At 47.0% G+C, this 24,786-nt stretch overlaps 2 protein-coding genes and 1 long non-coding RNA gene across 17 annotated transcripts in view; 1 reads left to right on the plus strand and 2 right to left on the minus strand.

The window, feature by feature from the left end:
- The first annotated feature begins 14,743 nt into the window (after positions 1-14,743).
- LOC144284816 (uncharacterized) lies at positions 14,744-18,050 on the plus strand. Its single transcript, XR_013353233.1, has 2 exons — positions 14,744-14,863; positions 15,490-18,050. It is a non-coding gene; the product is annotated as an uncharacterized LOC144284816 (long non-coding RNA).
- Positions 17,472-19,774, minus strand: MRPS24 (mitochondrial ribosomal protein S24). The gene is made up of 4 exons (XM_077849894.1): positions 19,616-19,774; positions 19,469-19,537; positions 19,087-19,198; positions 17,472-17,903 (listed from the first exon to the last, which is right to left on the minus strand). Exons 1-4 carry the CDS (start codon positions 19,652-19,654, stop codon positions 17,620-17,622), a joined length of 504 nt encoding a protein of 167 aa, XP_077706020.1. The 5' UTR covers positions 19,655-19,774; the 3' UTR covers positions 17,472-17,619.
- Positions 19,775-21,214: 1,440 nt separating this feature from the next.
- The window catches only part of URGCP (upregulator of cell proliferation), a 50,764-nt gene continuing 47,192 nt past the window's right edge, over positions 21,215-24,786 (minus strand). For all 15 annotated transcript variants that reach the window (XM_077849885.1, XM_077849883.1, XM_077849882.1 and 12 more), the window contains one exon: positions 21,215-24,385. In XM_077849885.1, the coding sequence (XP_077706011.1) occupies positions 21,792-24,385 (2,594 nt within the window). In that variant the 3' untranslated portion in view covers positions 21,215-21,791. The remainder of the gene's footprint in view (positions 24,386-24,786) is intronic.

A 24,786-nucleotide genomic window follows, 5' to 3' on the forward strand; every position in this document is an offset into this window, starting at 1 on the left:
ATCAGGGGGTGTTGCTGTCCTACAGGGCCATAGAAATTGTTAGCATTTCAGTTTGTAGATCCTTCTGATTTATAGCTGCAGGCTCTACATGGGCCCTACATGGTTTCTTAGGAGAGTGGATCAAACTGTAGATTGCTGAGTGCTCAGTTTGAATAGCAAATATGAAACAGGAGTTTATCACCAGATACTAGAGCAGGAATTGGCAAACTTTTTCTTAAAGAACAGATAGTGAATATTTTAGTCTTTGTGGGCCATACAATCTCTGTAGCGAGTATAGAACTATGCTATTCGAATGAATGAATGAATGAATGAATGAATGAATAAATAAATAAATAAATAACTCTGCTATTATAGAGCAAAAACAACCACAGACAATACCAATGGGCATGGTTACATTCTTTTTTTTTTTTTTTAAGATTTTATTTATTTATTCATGAGAGACAGAGAGAAGCAGAGAAACAGGCAGAAGGAGAAGCAGGTCCCATGCAGGGAGCCCGATGCAGGACTCAATCCCAAGACCACGGGATCATGACCTGAGCCAAAGGCAGATGCTCAACTGCTGAGCCACCCAAGACATCCTGGCATAGTTACATTCTAACACAACTTTACTTACAGAAATTGGGAGCAGCTGGATTTCATTGTTTATGACTCTTGTATCTGAGGATTCTTGTATGTAGGTTGACTTCATTTTTGTGTGACCTCAGCAGTGGCTCAGGACTCTGAGCTCAGAAGGGTCCTGCCCTGGTGTGATGCTCTGCTGTCACTGTCTTGAAATTAATAATTTTTAAACAAGAGTCTCCACATTTTCATTTTGCAGTGAGCCCAATTAGTACATAGCCGGTACTAATTATATACAATCTTTTTGCTATCATATCATATCATATATTTGTAGCCTGAACAAAACCAAATGAATCTGAGATTGGGAATGTAAAATGATGAAATGAGGTCAGATGTAAGATATGAGAGGCATGCCAGAGATGTCTTAGAGATAAAATTTTTCCTAGTGCAGAAGCAAGTAAAGTAAGAATATGTCTCTTATCTTATCAATAATATTGGCATATATAAAGAAAGAATGGGTCTGTTTGAAGTATGGCTACTGAGTGATCCATTAGGCAGTATAAGAATTGCAGTATGAGTCTGTTACTGAATTATTGAGCCTACTGCCAACAGGTATCAAAAACATACCACTTCTTGCCCTGATTCTAAGTGTCATAATTTCAATTAAAATAGTTTCTTGCACATTTCTCTCTAAGAATTCAGGACTGGACTGGTCAGAATAGCCCATCCTCTTGCCTGTACAATTTCTCATTGTAGTTAAATACATTGATAATGTTGCTTACATACCTTCTGTTACTTTAGTGAGCCTGGACTTTGGGCAAATGGACAAAATTAATTCATATGAAGGTCCATCATGAGAGTGATGACAGTAGCAAGGCAAATAGCACCTTGACAAGCCAGTTGCCAGTCCATATCCTCTTCTTCACTACATACAACATCCTCTTCTTTCATTTTCACAGTGGACTTTGTCCAGCAACCGATAATCCATTAAAAACATTTGTACAGAGAAGTTCTGATTGACTTTTGATCTGGTGATAGTTTGAAAGAAGGGATGAATGGAGACAGACTGGTGGATGGAGCGAGAAAGAAAAGCAAGGAGAAGGAAGTGGGAAAGGGATGATAGAAATATTCCACTATATCTGGATCTGATAGTTCACAAGAAATCTGTGAGAGTTGACCTTTCTATTAGCCAAGTGATAGAGTGTAGGATTACCTCTCATGGACCCTCCTCTCATCAAATAATCAGTGTGAAGATAGAATGAAAGATCATCTTTTTCATATGCGGGGGGCGGGGGTTTGCCCAAGCACATTTTAATTATTGGGCATGTTTGCTTAAAGATATTTGATTACTATTAAATACATACCATATAGACATTGTTAAGTTAAAAAGGACAATATCCTTTTGATTTTAATAGCTGTAAAATTCTGCTAAAGACATTAGAAAAATCTACTCAAATCCAAGCTTGGATAAATGAGATATGGAAAGATAAGATACAAGAAAGATGTACCATAAATGAAAACACATTTGCACTTTAAGTGTATCATTTTTTTTTGTAGAATATAGGATGATTTTTATAAAAAAACAAAACTTCAAAAGCAATTTAAAAATAAGCTATAAAAACAAAACAATGATTTATTAACAGTGATATACCACAGGAAAAATGAGCTATAGAACCAAATAATTGGTAAAGATACTTATGTAAAAAAACTTTCAATGCATGCTTTTTTGCTACTAAAAAAGGTTTTATAATAGAAGGGTCTAAAAATTGCTTATTGATTACCTGCACTGTGTAAAGGACTGTTTTAGGGGAATTAGAGCATCCATATTATTTTATGACATAATCTTTCCCTCAAGCTTGTACATTTGATTTACATTTCCCTAGAAATAATGATGCTGAGCATCTTTTCCAAGATTTCCAAGATTCAAGCTTGGAATCTAGTTGATGGAGAAACAGCACACATAAAAATGCAATGAATTGTATGCAAGACTAGATAAATGAAAGTCATAAAAACCAGTGTCGATGAAATTTTAGTTCTTAAAATATTTTTATGCAAATAAAACTAAATATATACAAAAATTTAAAAACCCAAGGGACTTCCTAAAAGGAAAAACTTTTCCTCTACCTTTTTAAATTTATTTCTGGAAACTTGCAAATTGAACTAACAAAAGACAGATTAATAGGCATAAAGGTGCACAATTTTTATTAATATTTACATGCACAGATGTTCATAGGAAAGATATGAAACTCAAAGAAGTGGTTAGAGTGGTTAGAAGTGGTTAGAAGTGGTCATCAACTCATATACCCCTTTAACAAAGGAAAAACGTTGTGGGCTTAAAGTGATGATAAATGGTAGGAAAATGACTAGGAAATATATGGTGGAACTAATGGAACATAAGGGCTATTTTAGAGCTGTTTATGCAAACTCATCGTGCTGATGACTTCCTGTCTTCAATAGTAAGAGCCTACTTGGTGAAGGTTGGAGCCACCTTCCTCAAAAGGAAATTTGTGTACTGCATTCAGGCAGATAAAGGGGGTAGAGAACTCTTCCCATACTTGTTGATTCTCATTCTCAAAATAATCCTCAGGGCAAAGTAGCTTTTATTTTGAGGTGACTGCTTCAGGTCAAGACAGCCCATGCAGATGGCCAGGTTCAATATTTGTGATAGGAACATTGAAAGATTGCTCTCTTGGCTTCATAGATACAGAAAACTTCCTCAGGAAATGATGACAAATTCTGCTGTCTCCTATTATGAAATTTTGAAATAACTTTATATGTTTTTACTGGTTATGAAAAAAATACGTGCTGCTAAAAATGGATAATCAGGAAAATGTAGAAAGAATGACTCCATTATCCAGAGTTACCATCACTGTGAACATTCTTCTACATTACTTTCTAGCCTTTTTTGTTGTTGTTGTTGATATATTTAACAATATGTAGCTGGGACAGTAAAAAATTATACACCAAGTCAAATTAGTAGGAATGGAGAAGGCTACCAAAGCTCAGTCCAGTTTTTGTTCCTTTATGACCATTTACCCCACCAGATCTACGCAGTAACTAATCTACTTTTTTTGTGTCTATGGGTTTGCCTAGTCTGGACCTTTCATATAAATGGAATTATATATAACATGGTCTCTTTGTGACTGACTTCTTTCATTTAGCATATTTTTGAAGTTTATTTACATTGTAGCTATACTTCATTTCTTCTCATTGGCAAACAATATTCCATTGTATGGACATACCGTATTTTATTTATCCACTCATTGACACACATTTAGGTTTCCATTTTTTGGCTGTTAAGAACAATGCTGATATGAATATTTGTGGGTAAGTTTTTGTGTGGATGTATATTTTCATTTATCTTGATAGACATATAAGAGTAAAATTGCTGGGTCATGTGGTAACTCTGTGTTTAACAATTTGAAGAACTAACAGACCATCATCCAAAGGAATTCAACCATTTTACATTTACACCAACAATGTATGAGGGATTTAGTTTCTCCACATCCTTCCCAAAACTTCTTACGATCTCTCACTTTTGTTATAGCCATCTTAGTGGGAGTGAATGGTTTTGATTTACATTTCCCTAGAAATAATGATGCTGAGCATCTTTTCAGGTGCTTTTTGGCCATTTGTATATATCCATTGGAAAAAATATCTCTCAGATACTTTGCCCATTTTTAACTGGATTATTTGTCTTTATTATTGAGTTATAGCAGTTTCTTTTTATATATTCTGGATACAAGGCTTTATATGATGTATGACTTACAAATATCTTTTCTCATTCTGTGACTTATCTTTTCCCTTTCTTTATGTGTCCATTGCAGCAGAAATGTTTTCAGTTTTGAAGAATTTACATATTTTTTGTTGTTGTTGCTGGTAATTTTAGTGTCATATCTGAAAAAGATTTGCCTAATCCAAGATCACAAAAACATATCCGTAGGTTTTCTTCTAACAGTTTTACAGTTTTAGTTCTTATATTTAGACTGACAGCCAAGACAGTGTGGTACTGCCATAAGGATAGACATGTAGATAAATGTACTAGAACTGAGAGTCCAGAAATAAATTTATACAATGATGATCAATTAATTTTCAAAAAGGGTGCCAAATAATCTATTGTAGAAAACAGGTTTTTCAAAATGGTGCTGGGACAATTGGACATTCACATACAATCAAATGAATTTGAACTCCCTTATACCATATAAAAAATTAACACAAAATGAATTATACACATTAAAAAAATCTATTTTTGTTTAGGGAAGTATCACATAATCCCTTATCATAGGCACATTTTTACACCAATAAGTAAAACGTATAAGATTTTACAAGTATAATCAGGCTCCCGGTGCATGGAGCCTGCTTCTCCCTCTGCCTGTGTCTCTGCCTCTCTTTCTCTCTGTGACTATCATAAAAAAAAAAAAAAAAAAAAAAAAATTTAAAAAAAAATTAAAAAATAAAAATAAAAAAAATAAATAAATAAAAAAATAAAAAAAAAAGATTTTACAAGTATAAGTAAAGATTTTTTAATATAAATATTTGTATTCATTTCTGATTGTTTCTTTGAGATATATTTTTCAAATGGAATTCTTGGGGGGGCACCTGGCTGGCTTTGTTGGAAGAGCATGTGACTCTTGATTTCAAGGTAGTATGTTGGAGCCCCATGTTGGATGCAGAGATTACTTATGTAAATAACATTTCTAAAAAAAAATAGAATTGTTGAGTAAAGCAAAATATTCATTTTTAGTATATATTGATTGGTAAATCAATTTTAATGATTGGATAATAGGCTCAATCATTTACCATAATGCATTTACTTGACAATTTCCATACCTAGCATTTTCCAATACACAATAAATATTAAAATATTTATTTGTGTATTTATTTATTTTTAAATATTTTATTCATTTATCCATGAAAGACACACAGAGAGAGAGGCAGAGACACAGGCAGAGGGAGAAGCAGGCTCCATGCAGGGAGCCCAATGTGGGACTCGATCCTGGAACTCTGGGATCACGCCCCGAGCCAAAGGCAGGCGTTAAACTGCTGAGCCACCCAGGGATCCCCTAAAAATATTTATTGATAAAAAATGAATCACACTCCTGTGAAACATTTTATTTTCTTCCAATTTTTCACTATTTTTTATAAATAATATTGAAATGTATATTCTTGTACATCAATCTTTTTGACACCTCTCATTTTTTAAAAGGGTATATTCCTAGCACTAGAATTTCATGTAAAAGAGAACATGAGTCTCTTCCTACGTACTCCTTTCTGAGTGAATTCTATTTTAACTAAAGAATTCTGGAGCTATCAGGTTTAGTATTTTTCTCTTTTTCTCCAAATTATAAGCTTTTGGATTTAACCACTTTATTATTACCTTAATTTTTAAAATCTTTAACAAATTAAAATCTGTTTCATCTTTATTTGCTTCTTTTGACCTAATTTAGGTTTGCTTTTATTAATTTTTCCTGATAATTTAGTATATGTAGCTGTGAAGTTTTTATTTACATTTGTCATAAAAGAAGTAACTTCAATATACCAAAGATTTACTCTTAGCAGTGAGATTCTACAAGAGAAGAATTAAACAAACCATTCTGAATATCCTTAGATTAGACAAGAGAAAAAAATAATGCTTAGGTAAAGTTCATCAGAATATTAATTGATAGTCAACTGATTAGATGAATACTTAAAGTTTCTCAGAAGATGTTTTGTTTCCACTGGGTTTATTAGACTTACTTAAACTTAATTTTTTCCTAAAAGGAGATTAATGGAGTAGAAAGAAAGTCTGGCCTGGAGCCTGGATAAATATTGGGAAATTGTTTCTTCATCTCTTTACACTTATAACAAGGTGGCAGAAAGAGAAATTAAGTAAACAATCTCATTAGCAGTAGCATCAAAAAGAGTAAGATATCTAGATATAAACTTAACTAAGGAGGTGAAAGACCTCTATTCAAAAACTGTAAGACATTGATGAAAGGGACTGAAGATGACACAAACAAATGGAAAGATGTGCCATGTTCATGGGTTGAAAGAATTAATATTGTCAAAATGTCCACACTCCCCAAAGTAATCTACAGACTTAATGCAATCCCTATTAAAATATCAATAGTATTTTTCATGGAGCTAGGATAAACAATCCTACAATTTGTATAGAACCACAAAAGAAAAAAATAAATAAATAAATAAATAAATAAATAAGTAAATAAATAAATAAATAAAATAAAAATAAAAGAACCACAAAAGACCCTGAATAGCCAAAGAAATCTTGAGAAAAAAGAACAAAGCTGAAGTTATTGTTGTTTTTTTCATTTTTATTTTTATTTTTTTTAATTTATGATAGTCACAGAGAGAGAGAGGCAGAGACACAGGCAGAGGGAGAAGCAGGCCCCATGCACCGGGAGCCCGATGTGGGATTCGATCCTGGGTCTCCAGGATCGCACCCTGGGCCAAAGGCAGGCGCCAAACCGCTGCGCCACCCAGGGATCCCTTATTTTTTAAATGAATATTTTATTTATTTATGCATGAGACACAGAGAGAGAGAGAGGCAGAGACATAGGGAGAAGAAGAAGCAGGCTCCCTGCAAGGGACCTGATGTGGGACTTGATCCCAGGCCCTGCAGGATCATGTCCTGAGCTGAAGGCAGAGACTCAACCACTGAGCCACCCAGGCATCCCTTTTTTTCATTTTTTAAATTTAAATTCAACTAGCCAGCATATAGTACATCATTAGTTTCAGATGTAGTGTTCAATAATTTATCAGTTGTGTATATCAACCTGTGCTCATCACATCATGTGCCCTCTTTAATGCCCATCCCCCAATTACCCTACTCCCCCACCCATCTCCCCTCCAGTGACCCTCAGTCTGTTTCCTATAGTTAAGGGTCTCTCATGCTTTTTCTCCCTCTCTGATGACTTCTCATTCATTTTTACCCTCTCTTCTCCTGTGATCCTCTGTGCTATTTCTAATATTCCACATATGAGTGAAACCATATAATTGTTTTTCTCTGACTGACTTCATTCACTCAGCATAGTACTGCCAGTTCCATCCCATCCAGGTTGATATAAATGGTAGATATTCATCTTCTGATGGCTGAGTAATACTGCATTGCATATATACAACACATCTTTTTTTTTTTTTTATGATAGTCACACAGAGAGAGAGAGAGAGAGAGAGAGAGGCAGAGACACAGGCAGAGGGAGAAGCAGGCTCCATGCACCGGGAGCCCGACGTGGGATTTGATCCCGGGTCTCCAGGATCACGCCCTGGGCCAAAGGCAGGCGCCAAACCGCTGCGCCACCCAGGGATCCCTATACAACACATCTTTATCCATTCATCTGTCAATGAACATCTTGGCTCTTTCCACACTTTGGCTATTGTGGACATTGCTGCTATGAACATTGGGGTGCAGGTGCCCCTTTGGATCGTTACATTTTTATCTTTGGAGTAAATACCTAGTAGTGTAATTGCTGGGTGGTAGGGTAGTTGTATTTTTAATTTTTGAAGAACTTCCAACCTGTTTTCCAGAGTGGCTGTACCAGCTTGCATTCCCACCAGCAGTCTAAAGAGGGTTCCCCCTTTTCCACATCCTCATCAACATTTGCTTCCCATCTTGTTAATTTTAGTCATTCTGACTTGTGTGAGGAGGTTTCTCATTGTGGTTTTAATTTGTATATCCCGGGATCCCTGGGTGGCGCAGCGGTTTAGCGCCTGCCTTTGGCCCAGGGCGCGATCCTGGAGACCCAGGATCGAATCCCACATCGGGCTCCCGGTGCATGGAGCCTGCTTCTCCCTCTGCCTATGTCTCTGCCTCTCTCTCTCTCTCTCTCTGTGACTACCATAAATAAATAAAAAAATAATAATTTGTATATCCCTCATGCTAAGGGATATTGAGCATTTTTTCATGCCTGTTGGCCATGTCTATTCATGTCTTCTGCCCATTTCTTGACTGGATTCTTCATTTTTTAGGCGTTGAGTTAGGTAAGTTCTTTTAAGCTCTTGGGGACTACGCCTTATCTAATATGCCATTTTTAAATATCTTCTCCCATTCTGTAGGCTGCCTTTTAGTTTTGTTGACTATTTCCTTTGCTGTGTAGAAGTTTTTTATCTTGAAGTCCCAATATTTCATTTTTGCTTTTGTTTCCCTTGCCTTTGGAGATGTGTCTAGCAAGAAGATGCTGTAGCCAAGGTCACAGAAGTTGCTGCCTATATACTCTTCTGTGGGATTTTGATGGATTCCTGTCTCACATTTAGGTATTTCATCCATTTAAAAAATATGTTTTATTTATTCACTCATGAGAGACACAGAGAGAAAGGCAGAGACACAGGCAGAGGGAGAAGCAGGCTCCCTGTAGGGAACCCGATGTGGGACCCCGGGATCATGATCTGAACCAAAGGCAGATGCTCAACCACTGAGCAACGCAGGCATCCCTCTTTCATCCATTTTGAGTTTATCTTTGTGTATGGTATAAGAGAATGGTCTAGCTTCATTCTTTTGCATGTGGCTGTCCAATTTTTTCAGCACCATTTATTGAAGAGACTGTCCTTTTCTTTTGGATATTCTTTCTTGCTTTGTCAGAGATTAGTTGACCACAGAGTTGAGGGTCCATTTCTGGGTTCTCTATTCTGTCCCATTGATCTATGTGTCTGCTTTTGCACTAGTACCATACTGTCTTGATGATCACAGCTTTGTAAGAGAGCTTCAAGTCCGGCATTGTGAGACCTCAAGCTTTTATTTCCTTTTTCAACATTTTTCTGGCTATTTGGGGTCTTTTCTGATTCTATACACATTTTAGGATTATTTGTTCCAGGTTTGTGAAAAATGTCAAAGGTATTTTGATAGGGATTGCATTGAATGTGCAGATTGCTCTGGGTAGCATAGACATTTTCACAATATTTCCAATCCATGAGCATGGAATGTTTTTCCATTTTTGTGTGTCTTCAATTTTGTTCTTAAGTATCTGTAGTTTTTAGAGTACAGATCCTTTACTAACTCTTTGGTTAGGTTTCTTCCTAGGTATCTTATGGTTTTTGGTGCATTGTAAATGGGATCGATTCCTTAATTTCTCTTTCTTCTGTCTCATTGTTAGTGTATAGAAATGCAACAGAATTCTGTACATTGATTTTGTATCCTGCCACATTGCTGAATTCCTGTATAAGTTCCAGCAATTTTGAAGTGGAGTCTTTTGGGCTTTTCACATAAAGTATCATGTCATCTGGAAAGAGTGACAGTTTGACTTCTTCTTTGCCAATTTGAATGCCTTTTATTTCTTTTTGTTTTCTGACTGCTGAGCCTAGGATTTCTAGTGAAATACTAGAACAATAGTGGTGAGAGTGGGCATCCCTGTTCTGTTCCTGACATTAGGGAAAACTCTTAGTTTTTCCCCACTGAGAATGGTATTCACTGTGGGCTTTCTATAGATGGCGTTTATGATGTAAGATCATACATCATCTTTCCATTCATCTTTTGATGGACACCGCAGTGTGGCTATTGTGGGCGTTGCCGCTCTAAACCTCGGGGTGCGGGTGTCCCAGCGTTTCCCTGCATCTGTATCATTGGGGTACATCTCCACCAGTGCAATTGCTGGGTCATAGGGCAGATCTATTTTTAACTCTTTGAGGAACCTCCACACAGTTTTCCAGAGTGGCTGCACCAGTTCACATTCCCACCAACAGTGCAGGAGGGTTCCCCTTTCTCCACATCCTCTCCAATGTTTGCTGTTTCCTGTCTTGTTAATGTTGACTGTTCTCCCCGGTGTGAGGTGGTATCTCGTTGTGGTTTTGTTTTGTTTGGTTTATTATTTTTATAAATTTATTTTTTATTGGTGTTCAATTTGCCAACACGTAGAACAACACCCAGTGCTCATCCTGTCAAGTGCCCCCCTCAGTGCCCATCACCCAGTCACCCCCACCCACCGCCCACCTTCCCTTCCACCACCCCTAGTTCGTTTCCCAGAGTTAGGAGTCTTTCATGTTCTGTCTCCCTTTCTGATATTTCCCACTCATTTTCTCTCCTTTCCCCTTTGTTCCCTTTCACTATTTTTTATATTCCCCAAATGAATGAGACCATATAATGTTTGTCCTTCTCCGATTGACTTATTTCACTCAGCATAATACCCTCCAGTTCCATCCACGTTGAAGCAAATGGTGGGTGTTTGTCGTTTCTAATGGCTGAGGAATTTTCCATTGTATGTAGTATTTAAAAAAAAAAGATTTTACTTATTTATTCATGAGAGACAGAGAGAGAGGGAGAGGGTGAGACGGACATAGGCAGAGGGAGAAGCAGGCTTGCTCTGGGGTGCCTGTTATGGAACATGATCCCAGGACCCCAGAATCATACCCTGAATCAAAGGCAGACACTCAACCACTGAGCCACCCAGGGGCCCTGCTTGTGGTGTTTTAAAAGGAATCGCATTGAATGCGTAGATAGCCTCAGGTAGCCTAGACATTATCACAATATTTGTTCTTCCTGTTCCTGAGATTGGAATGTGTTTCCATTTCTTTTTATCTTACTCAATTAATTTCCTAAGTGTTCTGTTGTTTTCACAGTAGAGATTTTTTACCTCTTTGGTTAGGTGTATTCCTAGATTTTGGTGCAATTGTAAATGGGAATGATTCTTGATTTCACTTCCTTGTGCTTCGTTGTTAGAGTTTAGAAATGCAACAGACTTCTGTGTATTGATTTTATATCCTGGGACATTGATGAGTTCTTGTATCAGCCTAGCGATTTTTGGGTGGAGTCTTTTGCATTTTCTACATACAGTATCATATCATCTGCAAAGAGTGAGAGTTTGACTTCCTCCTTACTGTTTTGGATGCCTTCTATTTCTTTTAGTTGTCTGATTGCTGAGGCTACAACTTCTAGTCCTATGATCAATAGTAATTGTGAGAGTGAACATCCCCGTGTTCTTTCTGACCATTCGGAAAAGAAGATGATATTAGCTGTGGGTCTTTTGACATGGCCTTTCTGATGTTGAGGTATATGCCATCTCTCCCTCCTTTGTTGAGGGTTTTTAATCAAATAAGGCTGCTGTATTTATTTTGTGAAATGCTTTTCGTGCATCTCTGGAGAGGTTCACGTGCTTCCTATCCTTTTAATAATGAGCTATATCACATAGTTTGATTTGCAAATATTGAACTACCCCTGCGAAAACAGGGCCAATTTAATAGTTGAATTTTATCTGGGAAAATGTGCTTCCCTAACACAAGGGTAAAGGAGAACTCTAAAGAATACAGAACTAGAGTCCTAGCTCCACCAGGCAAATCTGTCTGATAGAATTTCAGTTGGGAAGTAAGCTACATAAGGCAGGGAGCTCGTCACTGTTCTGGCAAAGTAGGCACACGTATCTGATTTTTGGAAGCATCCACGGTGGACAGACCGGTCCCTGACACAGCAGGTTTAAAGCTGGAGTGGCTGTGGCAGTGAGGTCTGGGTATGTGGCGCCCTCCCTGGCTGTGAGGGAAAGGCCAGGGGAATCCCTAAGGAGCAACACCAGGCACACGGGGCTAGCTGCTGCACACTGTGCACTTGGCTGGTGATGCTGACACTCTGGGCAGAGCGGCCTGTCCCAGCACTTACTGGTCTCCATCATCATGTCTCCGGTGCTTACATTTTCTACACCCTATTCTTCTTTTATTTTTTTAAATCACATTTATCTTAGTTTTTCTGACCACCATTTATTTAGGTTTATGATTTTTCACAGCCTGCATCTTCTTCCTTTTAATGAAGTTCTGCTTTTATTTGTAATGTAGTTGCTTCTACTCTCTTCTGTTCTACTTTCCATTCTACTTGCTATTCTGTTCTACTTGCTATTAAAAAAAGAAACCTCAATCATGGCCATGCTGTGCAAGTTAGTTGTCAATGGAACCTTAGGAGTCCAAGAGCGTTTTGATTTTGATCGAGTATAACAAAAAGCTGGTTAATATTAATACACATTTTGCTACCTTCACTTTTTTAGCTGTTTTTAAAGTAACATTTCCCTTGGCACAAAATAGTCACCCTGCAATGAAGAAAATATAGAGATAAGCAAAAATAAGTTAATAAACAAATAAATAAATAAATCCGAAACACTGTACCAAACCTGTTAAATAACAAAAACTCAACAAAGTAAATTTTAAAAATCTAATTTGCTTTATTAACTGATTCATGAGTCAGGCAGGATCCCATCTAGCAAGTAGAGGGAAGCATCAAAGGGCTACAAAAAAGGAAGTGTTTTTAAACATGAAGAAGCAGTGGAAGAAAGGAAACGATTAGCCAAGAACCCATTGTTTTAGGCTAGGTTTCCCTTCTAAGAGGGATGAAGGGGTCTATTAGTCAGCTTCCTAGTGCTGACCAGGAAATCTCCATGTTGACTAGTTGAAGGCTACATTTCTGTGGGGCTGATGCAGTTAGGTGAAGCATTAAGTGCTGCTTTACTGACTTGAGGCCTTAACCTAAGTGACATCATTTTCAGGCTGTGATTTTCTTTTTAACAACGGTGACAAAAACATTGAGGCACCTGGGGGGCTCAGGTGGTGAAGCACCTGTCTTCGGGCTCAGGTCATGATCCCTGGGCTCTATGATCCCTGGGTCCTGGATGGAGCCCTGCAACAGGATCCCTGCTCAGTGGGCAAGCCTGCTTCTCCCTCTCCCACTCCCCCACCTGGTGCTCTCTCTGTCTCTTTCTGTGTCAAATAAAATCTTTAAAAGGTAAATAAATAAATTCATCTACATAAAATCTCAAAACAATGAACAGTGACAAAAATAAACAAACACCTTGTGGAGAATTGCCAGGGTAGAGAAGCAAAATACAAAACCTTTGCTACTTGGCTCTCTTGAATGCTTGACAGTTTGTTCCCAGGAGTATTTGTGTTTAGAGGCCAAGTCATCTTCTTCAGTGAAGTCTGCTGTCCCATGTATCTTATAAAGCAGTGATTCTCAAGGTATGACAGTAAGGGTGGGTTGGGGTGGAGGGGGGATTTTGCTGCCCCAGTGTTAAAAAGAAAACCATAGACCCCGAGAATGATATCAATTCCATTGAGTTCCTAAATTGTGGATTAATATTAATCTAATTCCAATTTAGGGGCACCTGGCTAGCTGAGTAAAGTGTGTAACTCTTGATCTTATGGTTGTGGGTTCCAGCCCCACACTGGGTGTGGAGTTTACTTAAAAAAATAAAATGTGTAAAAAAAAGAAATTGTAAGCAAAAATATTAAACAAATAATTGCAGTTTCGAATTTCTCCAGAAAAGTAGTCTTTACCAGTAGTCAGGCTTTTTGTTGCTGTTGTTGTTAGTGCCAGTCTTCCCCTTGGGCAGGGAGGGAGTCCCGAGCAGATAAGACCGCTTGCCTCTCCCCCAAGGCAAAGTGGTCTTTCCCGGAACAATCCTTTCCGTTTGCTAACGAGTTGCTTGCCCCAGCGTCCGGCTGTCAGCACCTTCCAGGTAGTACCATTCCTCGCAGCTTCTTCTATTTGCTAGATGGGATGTGACCTGATTTGTGAATCGTTTAATAAAGTCGGTTAGATCTTTCGCGATACTCGCGCCTCGGATAAACTCCTTGGCTACGTCCGATGCTGCCAGTGCACAAAGGTCAGTGAGATCTTGAAGCGCAGCTGAATGTTTTATTTAGCGCCGTGGGTGCACGGGGGTGCGTCTCCAGACAAAACACGGAGCTCCCAGGCACGTACGAATGTGAAGCTGGCCCCGTGGTTTGCCTGAACATCGAGGAGAACAGGTCCGCGTGTATTTTATCTGGAGGTCTCAGGCGCCCACGACCGCGACCCCGGCCCGGCGGCCAGGCCCTGCGGGTTCCCAGCCGGCTTTGCCCGAGGGCGAGCTCGGGGCGGGCAGGGGCCGCGGGGCCTGCCCGGGTGCTGGGCCCGCAGCTGAGGGCGCAGCTGCCCGCGCCGCGGTTCTCGCCTCTTTCCCAGGTGCCCGGGGGCCCGCGACGACTGTCCCTGTGCTGGGAAGGCGAAGGCCGCCTCTTGCCCGAGCCCCCGCCGTGGGGCGGGGAGAGGCTTCGCGCCCCGGGGAGCAGGAGCCACGGGCGTCCGCGCTCCGCTCCTCGGGGCTGAGCCGGGGTGCAGTGCCGCGGCGCCCGGCGTGCGCACGGCGGGCGGAGGCCCTCGCGGGTCCCTCTAGGCTCCGCGGAGGCCGGGCCTCTCGGTGGTCGCTGGGGCCGGGGCGGGCCGGGGCGGGGCCGCAGAAGGAGCCCAGGCGCGGGGAGCCCATTGGTGCCGGACGTTGCGTGGCCGCGACGCTTCAGGCCGGGGCTTCCGGGCGCTCGGGCTCCTCGCAGCCGGCCCCGCAGACCTCGGCCCGGCGCGCAGGTACGTGTGGGCCCCCGAGCGGGGACAGGCCGGTTTGGCTGTGCGAGAGGCCGGGCCTGGCGTTGCGTTTTCTCAACGGTGCTCGAGGCGTTGGTCCTCGCTGTGGCGCGGAGGCTGCGCGGGAGGGACGGGGACGGGGACGGGGGGGCTTCTGGGGCCGCGGGAGGCGCCGCCACAGGGAGGGGGGGAGGCGGGCAGAGACCCTCGGGGCAGCCAGGGTGCTGGGATGCGAGGGGAGGAGTGGTCGGACCTGCACCCGGAGGCGGCGGGGCTGCGGTGAGGCCTGCTGCGGGGCACGTCGCGTCCACGCGGGCTCATGGAGGGGGGGGTGTGGGGCGGGCAGGGTGCGGTGCACCTCTGGCGCCTCTGCCTGCTTCTGTGATTGTGGACGTTTTTCTCTGCCTTCTATCACCTTGATGTTGTGATGTGGGAGGTGGGGGGGTGGGGTTCCGGGTCTCACCAGGGCTCTTATCCCCCGCCCCAGAGCCATTGTGCAAATGGCTCAACTTTGAGGCATTTACAGTTATCAAATGTCATATTTAAAAAAATATTTTTGAAATAATGTAAGGATGAAAAAAGTTCAGAAACTGGTACAAAGTATTGATTGTCACGTTCTGTGCACTTAGACTCCCCAGGTGTAATGGACATCTAATGGAACAGAACAGGAAAACGAAAGCCCTAACATCTACAGGGTTTATTCAGACTGGCCTGCTGGTCTCCCCCATTTCCTTTCCGTGGCAGAGGATCCAAGTCAGGATTTAGTTGCATTTACTTAAACAATGGAGGGCCTCTTAACCCCCAGGACCCTTCAGAGTGGCCTTGGAAGCAGCAGGTCTCAGATGAGAGGGTCTTTTCTTCCTCCGTGCCGGCCCCATAGAGAACGTCCAGCAGGGCCTGTGGGCAGCTTTGGCACTTGTCACCGTCCCTTGACCCATCTAGTCCTGGCCTTTCAGCCTGTGTGGACTCTCCTCCTGCTTCTCAGGCCTACCTGCTTCTGTCCTGGTATCTCTGAGGATACCGGCCTTGGCCGTCTTCTCTTTCAGTGGGAGCATTTCCCCTGGGTGATCTCTTGTGGCTCCAAGGATTCTTGTGGGTTTGAGCCTAACCTACATCCTCAGAGAACTCCGTCTGCAATTGCAGCGCAGGTCACTTCTCTGTTCCCCACTTACAGAGCCTGTGGCCTGCATGATACCTTGAAGGGTTATCTCAAAACAATTCTGTCTCAATATGAGCATATCTCAGCCTGAACTCACATCTGGTCTCCTCTAGTGCCCCCAGATCTGTGAATGCGACCATGGTACCCTTGCCACTCAGCCCATCCTAGGGTAGGCCTCCCTGACCAGCTCTACCCCTGACCCCCAGTCAATCCAGATTTGGTTTCCTTTTTGAATCCTCCCTAGGCTGGCCCACTTTTCTCCCTGAGAACCACCATCCTGCGTTTTGTCCCCCTGTGCTTGCTCTATGCCCTCACTCAGTTGTCCACACCAGAGTCAGACTAAGCTAAATTGTTTTGTTTTTATTTAAAGATTTTTATTTATTTATTCATGAGAGTGACAGAGTGAGAGAGGCAGAGACCTACGTAGAGGGAGAAGCAGGCTCCATGCAGGAAGTCTGATGGGGGACTCGATCCCGGATCCCAGGATCAGGCCCTGAGCCAAAGGCAGACGCTCAACTGCTGAAGTCATTAGGCCATCTCTGGGCCCAGAGAGAGGAGGTCACCAGCTGCTTCTGAGACTAGGGACACAAGTTATCTCACCAGCCAGGGCCATGACCTCCACCACTGGATTTTCAGTGTAGATCCTGAAACTCCTACAACCTCCTACACTCATCCCCAGGCCTTAGAGATCCAAAACCTGAAAAGGGTGGGGGACAGGAATCTGTATTTTAACTTCTCTAGCCAGATGGATTGTGAAACATCCAGGTTGACAAGTCTCATACAGAACAAACACATCTGATTCTCATTAGTTCCCAATAGTTATGTTCTATGTATCCCCACAAATGATGGATTAGGGAATTGAACCATCGCTCCCAGGAGAAACACAGGGTTAGGACAGTGTGGTCAACACCTCAATATATAATCTTGTTTCCTGCGTGTTTCTGCTTAAAGATCCTTCATGTAATACACATGATGGATTAACACTGAACTCTGCCAACAGCATTATACCTGGCCTCTGAAGGAAGCTTACCTACCTTGCCTATTTTCTCTGTGTGTACCTCACACCCTTCCTGAGCTTCCCTGCTCCTTCCAAAGCAAGTCGTAACCATTTAGGTATTTCTGGAGAAAAAGAGAACATCTGGAAAAAAACTATTTACAGTAGTTCTGTCTGTGGAAGAATTATAAGAAACTATTATGGTTAACTGGACACAGTCCATATTGTTTCATATTTTAAAAAATTAACATTACTTTATAATCACCAAAAATGGATTTTTCCACTATGAGAGAAAACCAGGTAAAGTTCCTGATAAAGTGACTGGCACAAGATACTCATCGCATTGTAGCTATTATCCATACCTAGAATACCTGGCAACATTTGGGGGAGCCTCGGAGCATCCTTGAAGAAACCCTATTCTAGTTCTCTGAGGAGGAGAGACAAACCAAGAGGCAATAAAACACGGAAGGTCTATTTATTCAACAGCAGCTTTAAAAAGGAATCCTCTATACACTGAGGAGATACATTTCCCCATTTCTACTTCACTCCTTTCCCAGACATTTCTGTCCTTCCCAGGATAGAGCCTGATGCAAAAAGGTGATTGTCTTAGATGTACTTATACACGACCTTGGAGGGCACAGTTTGGAGGTGCAGACGGACAGGACATTTGTAAAAGTGGGACAGCAGAGTCTCACTGTAGCCCACCAGGAAGTAGAACTTGTGTGCAGGTAGCTGCCTCAGGACCAGAGCACAGATTTGCAACTGATTAGCCCGGCGCTTTAGGATCAGCTGGTCGGCCAGACACCCTGGGAAGGTGCCCAGCATGAACTTCCGAAGGAAAACATCCTCCACTGTTCGTTCTGCAGCATGTTCCTCACCATCCAGGTTACCTGAAAGGAGCAGGGCACCTCGAAGAGTCAGTGAAAACTCCAGCACTAACATCCAAGAGCACTGGGCACTCAATTCTACCCCCCACCCTGGCTTCCTCTCTTCTCTTCAACAAGTGGAATAAAATGAACACCACTTTAAAGTTCAAAGTACGTTATTTCATTACATTCCCAAACAAATCCTGTGAAGTAGGTATTATCGGTTATCCTCGTTCTACAAAATGGAAGACTGACGCCTTAGCAGGGCACAACATTCAGAGGATCCTTTCCTGTCTAGCCCTTTCCCACTCTTTCTGGACCACTTATAGAAGCCCTGGCCATCTCTGGGCTGAAGCAGCCACCAGCTGCTTCTGAGACTAGGGACACAAGTTCTCTCACCAGCCAGGGCTATGACCTCCACCACTGGATTTTCAGTGTAGATCCTGAAACTCCTACAACCTCCTACACCCATCCCCAGGCCTTATAGATCCAAAACCTGAAAAGGGTGGGGCACAGGAATCTGTATTTTAACTTCTCTAGCCAGATGGATTGTGAAACATCCAGGTTGACAAGTCTCATACAGAACAAACACATCTGATTCTCATTAGTTCCCAATAGTTATGTTCTATGTAGTCCCCATGAACGATGGATTAGGGAATTGAACCATCGCTCCCAGGAGAAACACAGGGTTAGGCCAGTGTGGTCAACACCTCAATATATAATCTTGTTTCCTGTGTGTTCTGCTTAAAGACCCTTCGTGTAATACACATGATGGATTAACGCTGAACTCTGCCAACAGCATTATACCTGGCCTCTGAAGGAAGCTCACCTACCTTGCCTATTTTCTCTGTGTGTACCTCACACCCTTCCCGAGCTTCACATGTCAGCATTAGGGCTACTTTAAGGCAGCGGAATCACCCACCAAAAGCACAGAACTGTGAACATGCGGCACTAATCCATCGGGAAAAGAACACTTGTTGGCAGCATGAGTGGGAACAAGAAGGCAGAGCCCTGGCGGGGAAGGTGTGTGCAGGGCGGTGCTCGGGCCCGTCCACGGGGACTCGCAAGTATGAAATCCGAGAATAAAACCTCTGAATACGGAGGAGTGGAATCAAGCGTCTCTCAGGTATTTATCTCCCGTTTGTGGGGAGGCCGCGACTCGCTGAGAAGGGTTTTTCCGCCCGCCCGGCAGGGGCCCCTCCCTCACCTGTGTGCAGCGACAGCCAGCCCTTGCGGTGGGCGATGAAGTGCGGTGCGTGCGCCTCCTCATAGGTCACCGGCTTGTCCCCTTTGCCTACTCGGACTCGGGCCGCCCGGTTCTAGGAGCCAGAAGGGCCGTGACTCTGCGGGTCCGCGACCCAAGCTACGTTCCCCTCACCGTGCCCCCCGCCCCACTGCCCCGGGCGCCCAGACCCCAGGACTCCGATCCTTGATCTTCGGGTCCTGGCCTTGCGGTCCCAGCCCTTCAGTCCCGGTCCCCGGCCCCGCCCCTCGACCCCCAGCCTCCCCGCCCCCGCGCCCCACCATCCCCGGCGCCTCCGTCTGTCCCCAGGTCCCCCGCTCCCCGCACCCCCCCCGCCCCCGCTCACCTTGGCGCAGACCGCGGACAGGTGCAGGGCGCGCCAGGAGCACCGCAGCTCTCGGCTCCAGGACAACATCTGTGAGAGAAGGGGGAGGTGAGACGGAGACTCAGGCCCCCACCAGGGCCCCGGGGCCCGCCAGCGTCACCTACTCACCCGGGGCCCGAGCGCCCCGCAGCACACGGGCGCCGCCATCTTGAGTTCCGCGTCGCGCGCCCGACGTACCGCGGCGCAGCAGGGGAGAGGAGGCGGGGCGGCCCCAGGGTAAAGGTCAACCCCCGGGAAGCCGCGGAGGAGACCAAATCGGAACGGGGGGGGGCGGTAAGTCGCTCGGCCGGGGAGAGGCCGGGGGCGCGGGGAGTGGGGGAGCGCGGTGGCGGTGGCGGTGGCGGCGGCGGCGGCGGCGGCGGCAGGGCGGCCCCTCCGTCAGGACTGGAGGGCGTGTGGGCGGGCCTGGGGGCGGGGCCTTCCTTGGGGGCGGGGCCGCAGCAGGCACAGTCTGTACCAGAGCGGGGCTTGGCAGTGGGGCCGGGGCGCAGCCGGGGGAGTCCGGGCGGGGCCTGCCTGCCGGGGCGGAGCCGGCGGCTACGCAGTTGGAGACTCGCTGCGAGCGGCCGTGCGGTGCAGGGAGCTGGGCTTCCCGCTGCCCCCGCTGCCCAGCAACGCCTAGCGGTGCACTTCTCCGCCTGCCAGGTGGTTCAGGTCTGGCACGGGGCGGTGCAGAGGTCAGGTCTCGCCGCTCGGGAGCTCGGGAGCTCGCAGCGGCAGGGACCCTGGTCATCCTGGGTCATCCCGGAGGGTGGCCCCATGGCTCTGCAGGCAGGAAGACGGGAGAATCTTTGCTATTTCCTGGTGAACCAACCTCTTAACATTTGTGTTAATAACCCGGAAGAGAGGAGTTTCCAGTGCCAGAGTGTTAGAGATCCTGTCTGCATTTCAGAAGGGAAAAGGTTTCCCTAAATTAATCAGCAAGAGGTCAGGCTTTCCGCCCTCACCTTGTGCATCCCGCTCCCCGGACGCAGGTACAACCCTCAGACATCAGGGGAGTGGCAGGTGTGACGTTGGGGGGCTTGCAGCTCAAGAAAGGGTTCCAGTCCAGAGGGATGCCTCACCAAGGCACACAGAGGAGCTCCTGGTCACTGGGCGGGGGGGCAGGGAGGGGAGGATGGCATGGGCATTTCCCCCAAAATGACAACCTACAGAGGGAAGGAGACCCCAAGGCCTGAGCTGCAGGCTTTCAGAGCTCAGAGCTGGGGTTGGGCTCCGGGGATCGTAGGGTTCCCCCCCTCAACTGGCCTCCACAGTGGAGGAGCTGGTGCGTGGCCCATGGCCATGGAGGCCGTCTGGAGGGAGCCCGCCCCACAGGCGTGAAATGCAACGAAGGGCAGGCCAGGGGCCGGCTGGGGTGGGGTATGGGGATGAGCCACAGTCCGCTCGTCAGTACCCCCCACCCTCCGAACTGTGTGGGCAAGGGCTTCACTTGCTCTAGGCCCCCCTTCTCACCTAGAGGATGGGATGGCCACGGCCACGCCCTGGCATTACCACGAAGACACTGAGTCCCACTCCCAGCAACAGCCTGCAGGACAGGGCTCTGCTTGAAGCCGCAGCAGAGCAGGGCATTCGTGGGACACTTCTCCCGGGAATCCGCCGCTCCTGACAACCCATCACACACCCTCCCTCAGACACAGTGATCCTCTTGGAGGAAACAAGTAAATCAAGGTACCTGCCTTTACCATCACACATTCATGCATTGCATTCTTTTAACAAACATTTATTAAGTGCCTACAGTGTGCCAGGCCCCGTGCCAGGCCCTGAGGGACAGAGTTGGGTAACACACAGCCCTGCCCTCAAGGAGCTCACAGTCGGGGGCAGGGCAAATGCCGGAGCAGGGCAGAAGGGAGGTGCTGTGCTGAGCATGGCAGGCGTGTAAACAGACAGCTGTGGGTGACAGAGCGAGCAGGGACTCTCAGCGGAGCAGCAAGGGGGCGTCCTGGGTCAGTGGGACCAGCAGGACAGAGTCGCCCTCCCTCCTTGGGATGGTGTCCCAGCCCTCCTCCTGAGTCCTGCTGTGCTCCAGGGGCGACTGAGAGGGAGCTTGACACAGAAGGGATCACCGTGGAATCCCCACGCCGCACCCCAGGGCCACTATGCTCCTGAGGGCATCTCTGACCTGGTCTGCGAGGTCACCTCCTTTCTCAACACCTGTGTAGGAAACCCCAGACCTCCTGGCTTATGCTCCTCTCTGCTCTCACGCAGGCTGGGTGCCAGCCTCAGGCACTGGGCACAGCCCCATGAGGCCACCGCTGCTGGAACAAGCCACCTGTCTGGTCACTCAGAGCCGTCTGACCAGCTCAATGAGCTGCTGGATGTTTTTGTTTTGGTTGGACAGGCCATTCCTTATGTTTTCCAGGAGGCATCTCTTTAACTCGAAAATGGCCTCGCTGTACCCCAAACTCACAGCGGCCATGGGAGGTACCCCATGCCACAGGCCCGGGATGTGCCAAACGTGCTGCTTCTCAGGGTCACAGAAGGCCAGGTCAGCCAGCGTCCGGATGCCACCGCCCTGTTTCTCCATTTGCGCCGCAGCTCTGCTCGCGTCCCCGGGCAGATCTGGGAGCTGCCTCCTGTCTCGTGGCCTGGGGCCAGGCGCACACACATCATGAAGATTCTGGTACACAAACTGATAGTTGGGCATGTGCCCCGTTTTTTCCAGCCTCAGAAACGCGTGCAGAATGGCCGGGGGTACGTCCCTGGTCTCGGCTAAGCTGACCACAGTGACATTGCTCAGCCCCATGAGCAGAGTGGCCAGGGAGGCCTCCAGCTCAAACCTCTCCCCGGCCGTGGCCAGTGCCCCGCCGATCAGGCCCCCTGAGTCTATCACCAAGATGTGGTCACAGCCCAGGTCCGGGCTGAAGCTCTCAGCCACCGTGACCAGCTGCATGAAGGCCCCTCGGGGACCGCAGCCCTGCCCTGTGGCAAAGCGCAGCCCAAACATGGTGTTGAGAAGCGTGGATTTGCCCGTGCCTGGCACACCCAGCACCGACAGGACCACCAGTCGCGACCTCCGCTCCAGGCGGATGTGCAGCTCCTTGAGGAGCCCGGTGACCCAGCGCAGGGGAGTGCTCAGCGTGCTCCCATCGATCAGCTCCAAGGGAAGCCCCAGCAGCAGCAGCTCCAAGGCCAAGCCTGGGAAGTGGGCAAAGCGCCGCTGGCCTGCCGGCAGCCTCCCTGCCTCCACGAGGCAGCTCTCGGCCTCGTAAAACTGTCCCATCTCCCGCAGGAAGTCCTCCACCCCCAGGGGCTCGGGCCACAGCAGCTCACTCAGGTCCACGACCCCACAGTGTTTTGCTCTCAGGGTCACAATGGTCTCTGGAGGCTGTCTTGGCCTTGGCGGGGCCACCCGGGCCAGCCCCCACTCCATCCACCTCAGGAAGTACTGCTTCTCCCCCAGGGAGGGGCCACTGATGCCAGCAACGAACTCCTGCACTCCCCAGGTGGGCTCGTGGCCATTCTGCTGTGCTCGGAGCTCCAGCAGCCGGTGTCTGAGCTCGGCCCTGCCCTTGTCCGGGGGGTCCCCGGCCCACTGGGCCTGGCACAGCTCCTTCTCCACCTGGGCCGCCTTCCTCCACGGCTCCCCCTGCAGCCTCAGCTCATCCCTTCGGTAGGCATCAGAGTCTTTGATTTTCCTGGTGATGCGCTCCATCCGGTCCTTAGCCCGCTGACACTCCTCACAGTCCTCATCCACCCTAAGCCCCAGCCTGCGGGCTGCATGGGCCATTTCCTCCACAGACAGCCTGCGGCAGGGGGACCGGGCCACGTGCGCCACAATGGAGCGGACCCGGCGCACGAAGCCCACACTGTCCGTGCTGCTCACCTTCACCAGGACGTGCGAGTGGTCCATCTTCAGCACCGGGATGAGCCTGTTGAGAAATCGCAGGTTCGTGTTCCGCTTCCCACGGTACGGGCTCAGGATGAAGTAGTATTTTGTGGCCGAGCCCTTCATGGAGGAGAGTAGCTTGTACTCCTTCTTGCTGATGTTGTCGGTCAAGATGAACACGGCCGAGGACACTTCTGTCAAGAGCTTAAACTGCAGCCAGTGAGACCCGATGTCGCCCCGCAGGTTCAGAAAGGCCATGGGCTCAGGGAAGAAGTCCAGGTCCTCCCTGCCACTGGGAAGGAACCAGGACACTTCCACCAGCCCGTCTGCGATCTCCCGAGGGTTGGTGCCCACGTTCAGGTCGCGGTGCCAGAAGCAGTCCCGTGGCCTGTGGCCTGCGCTGAGCACAGCATTGAGCAGCTGGGACTTGGAGTTGCTGCTGACCTCCATGCGCACGAAGGCGAAGGCGGGTGCCCGCGACAGGACGGCGCTGTCTTCTCTGAGGCTGCCCACCCCCCGTGGGGGCTGTGCCCACCACGTCCGCATGACACCCCTCAAGGCCCACAGCAGAAACGTGTGGTAGTGGTTCTCTGAGTCGGGCAAAACGAGGGGGAGTGCAAACTGGCACAGAGACATTTTTTGCACGATCTCTTGCTGCAGGAAACTATCTGAGGACAGCAGAAGGGCACAGAGAAGGTCCAAGGGGTTCACAGGGGTGTCGGGCGTCGGCAACTCAGAGAAGGAATAGATGTCTGCGGCGATGTCATCGGCTGCATCCCAGTAGATAATCTCCTCCTCCATCTGGCTCTCCTTCTCCGCGGGCCTGGCATCCGGGGGCACGTCCAGCACCATGGTGGTGTTCCTGGCTTCAGCGTTGAGGGCCTGCAGCTTCCTGAGGAAATTCCAGGGCAAGTCCTTGGGAGCCTGAGGCGCCCAGTTCTTCATGCTCTCACTGCTGATTTGCAGAGAGTCCGGGAGGCTGAGCTTCTGGGCCTGATAGGTCTCCAGCCCCAAAAGCGACAGCATTTCCTGCAGCCTGCTCCTCTCCGCTGTGGGGAGAGAGGAAGACATCAGTGCTCACCCATGTGTCAGAGGCCCGGGGTCAGAGGTGGAGTAGGAGATGACCTCCTTCAGAAAGCAGGCTGTGGGCACCCCGGGGCCTGCCTGAGACCAACAGAGGCAAATGCAGCCAGACACGCGGGACGTTGACAAAGGAGAGAGGACCCCCCAGGGGCTGCGTGTAAGGATTAGGAGATGACGTGAAAAGGTCTACACATCTGGTTTCTCCCAGGTATGCTGGGCCAGATGTAGCTGCATGGAGTGTGCAGCCTCTCCCTGTGACCCCGTGGCCTGTCCCCATGTGCCGGGCCCAGCAGTGGGTTCCCTCACACCATCACTGGGAATTTCCCACAGGAGGACACCATCGCTGAGTCACTCGATTTTCTAGGTA

The sequence above is a fragment of the Canis aureus genome, chromosome 15, assembly GCF_053574225.1.
Source record: "Canis aureus isolate CA01 chromosome 15, VMU_Caureus_v.1.0, whole genome shotgun sequence".
Taxonomy (NCBI): Eukaryota; Metazoa; Chordata; class Mammalia; order Carnivora; family Canidae; genus Canis; species Canis aureus.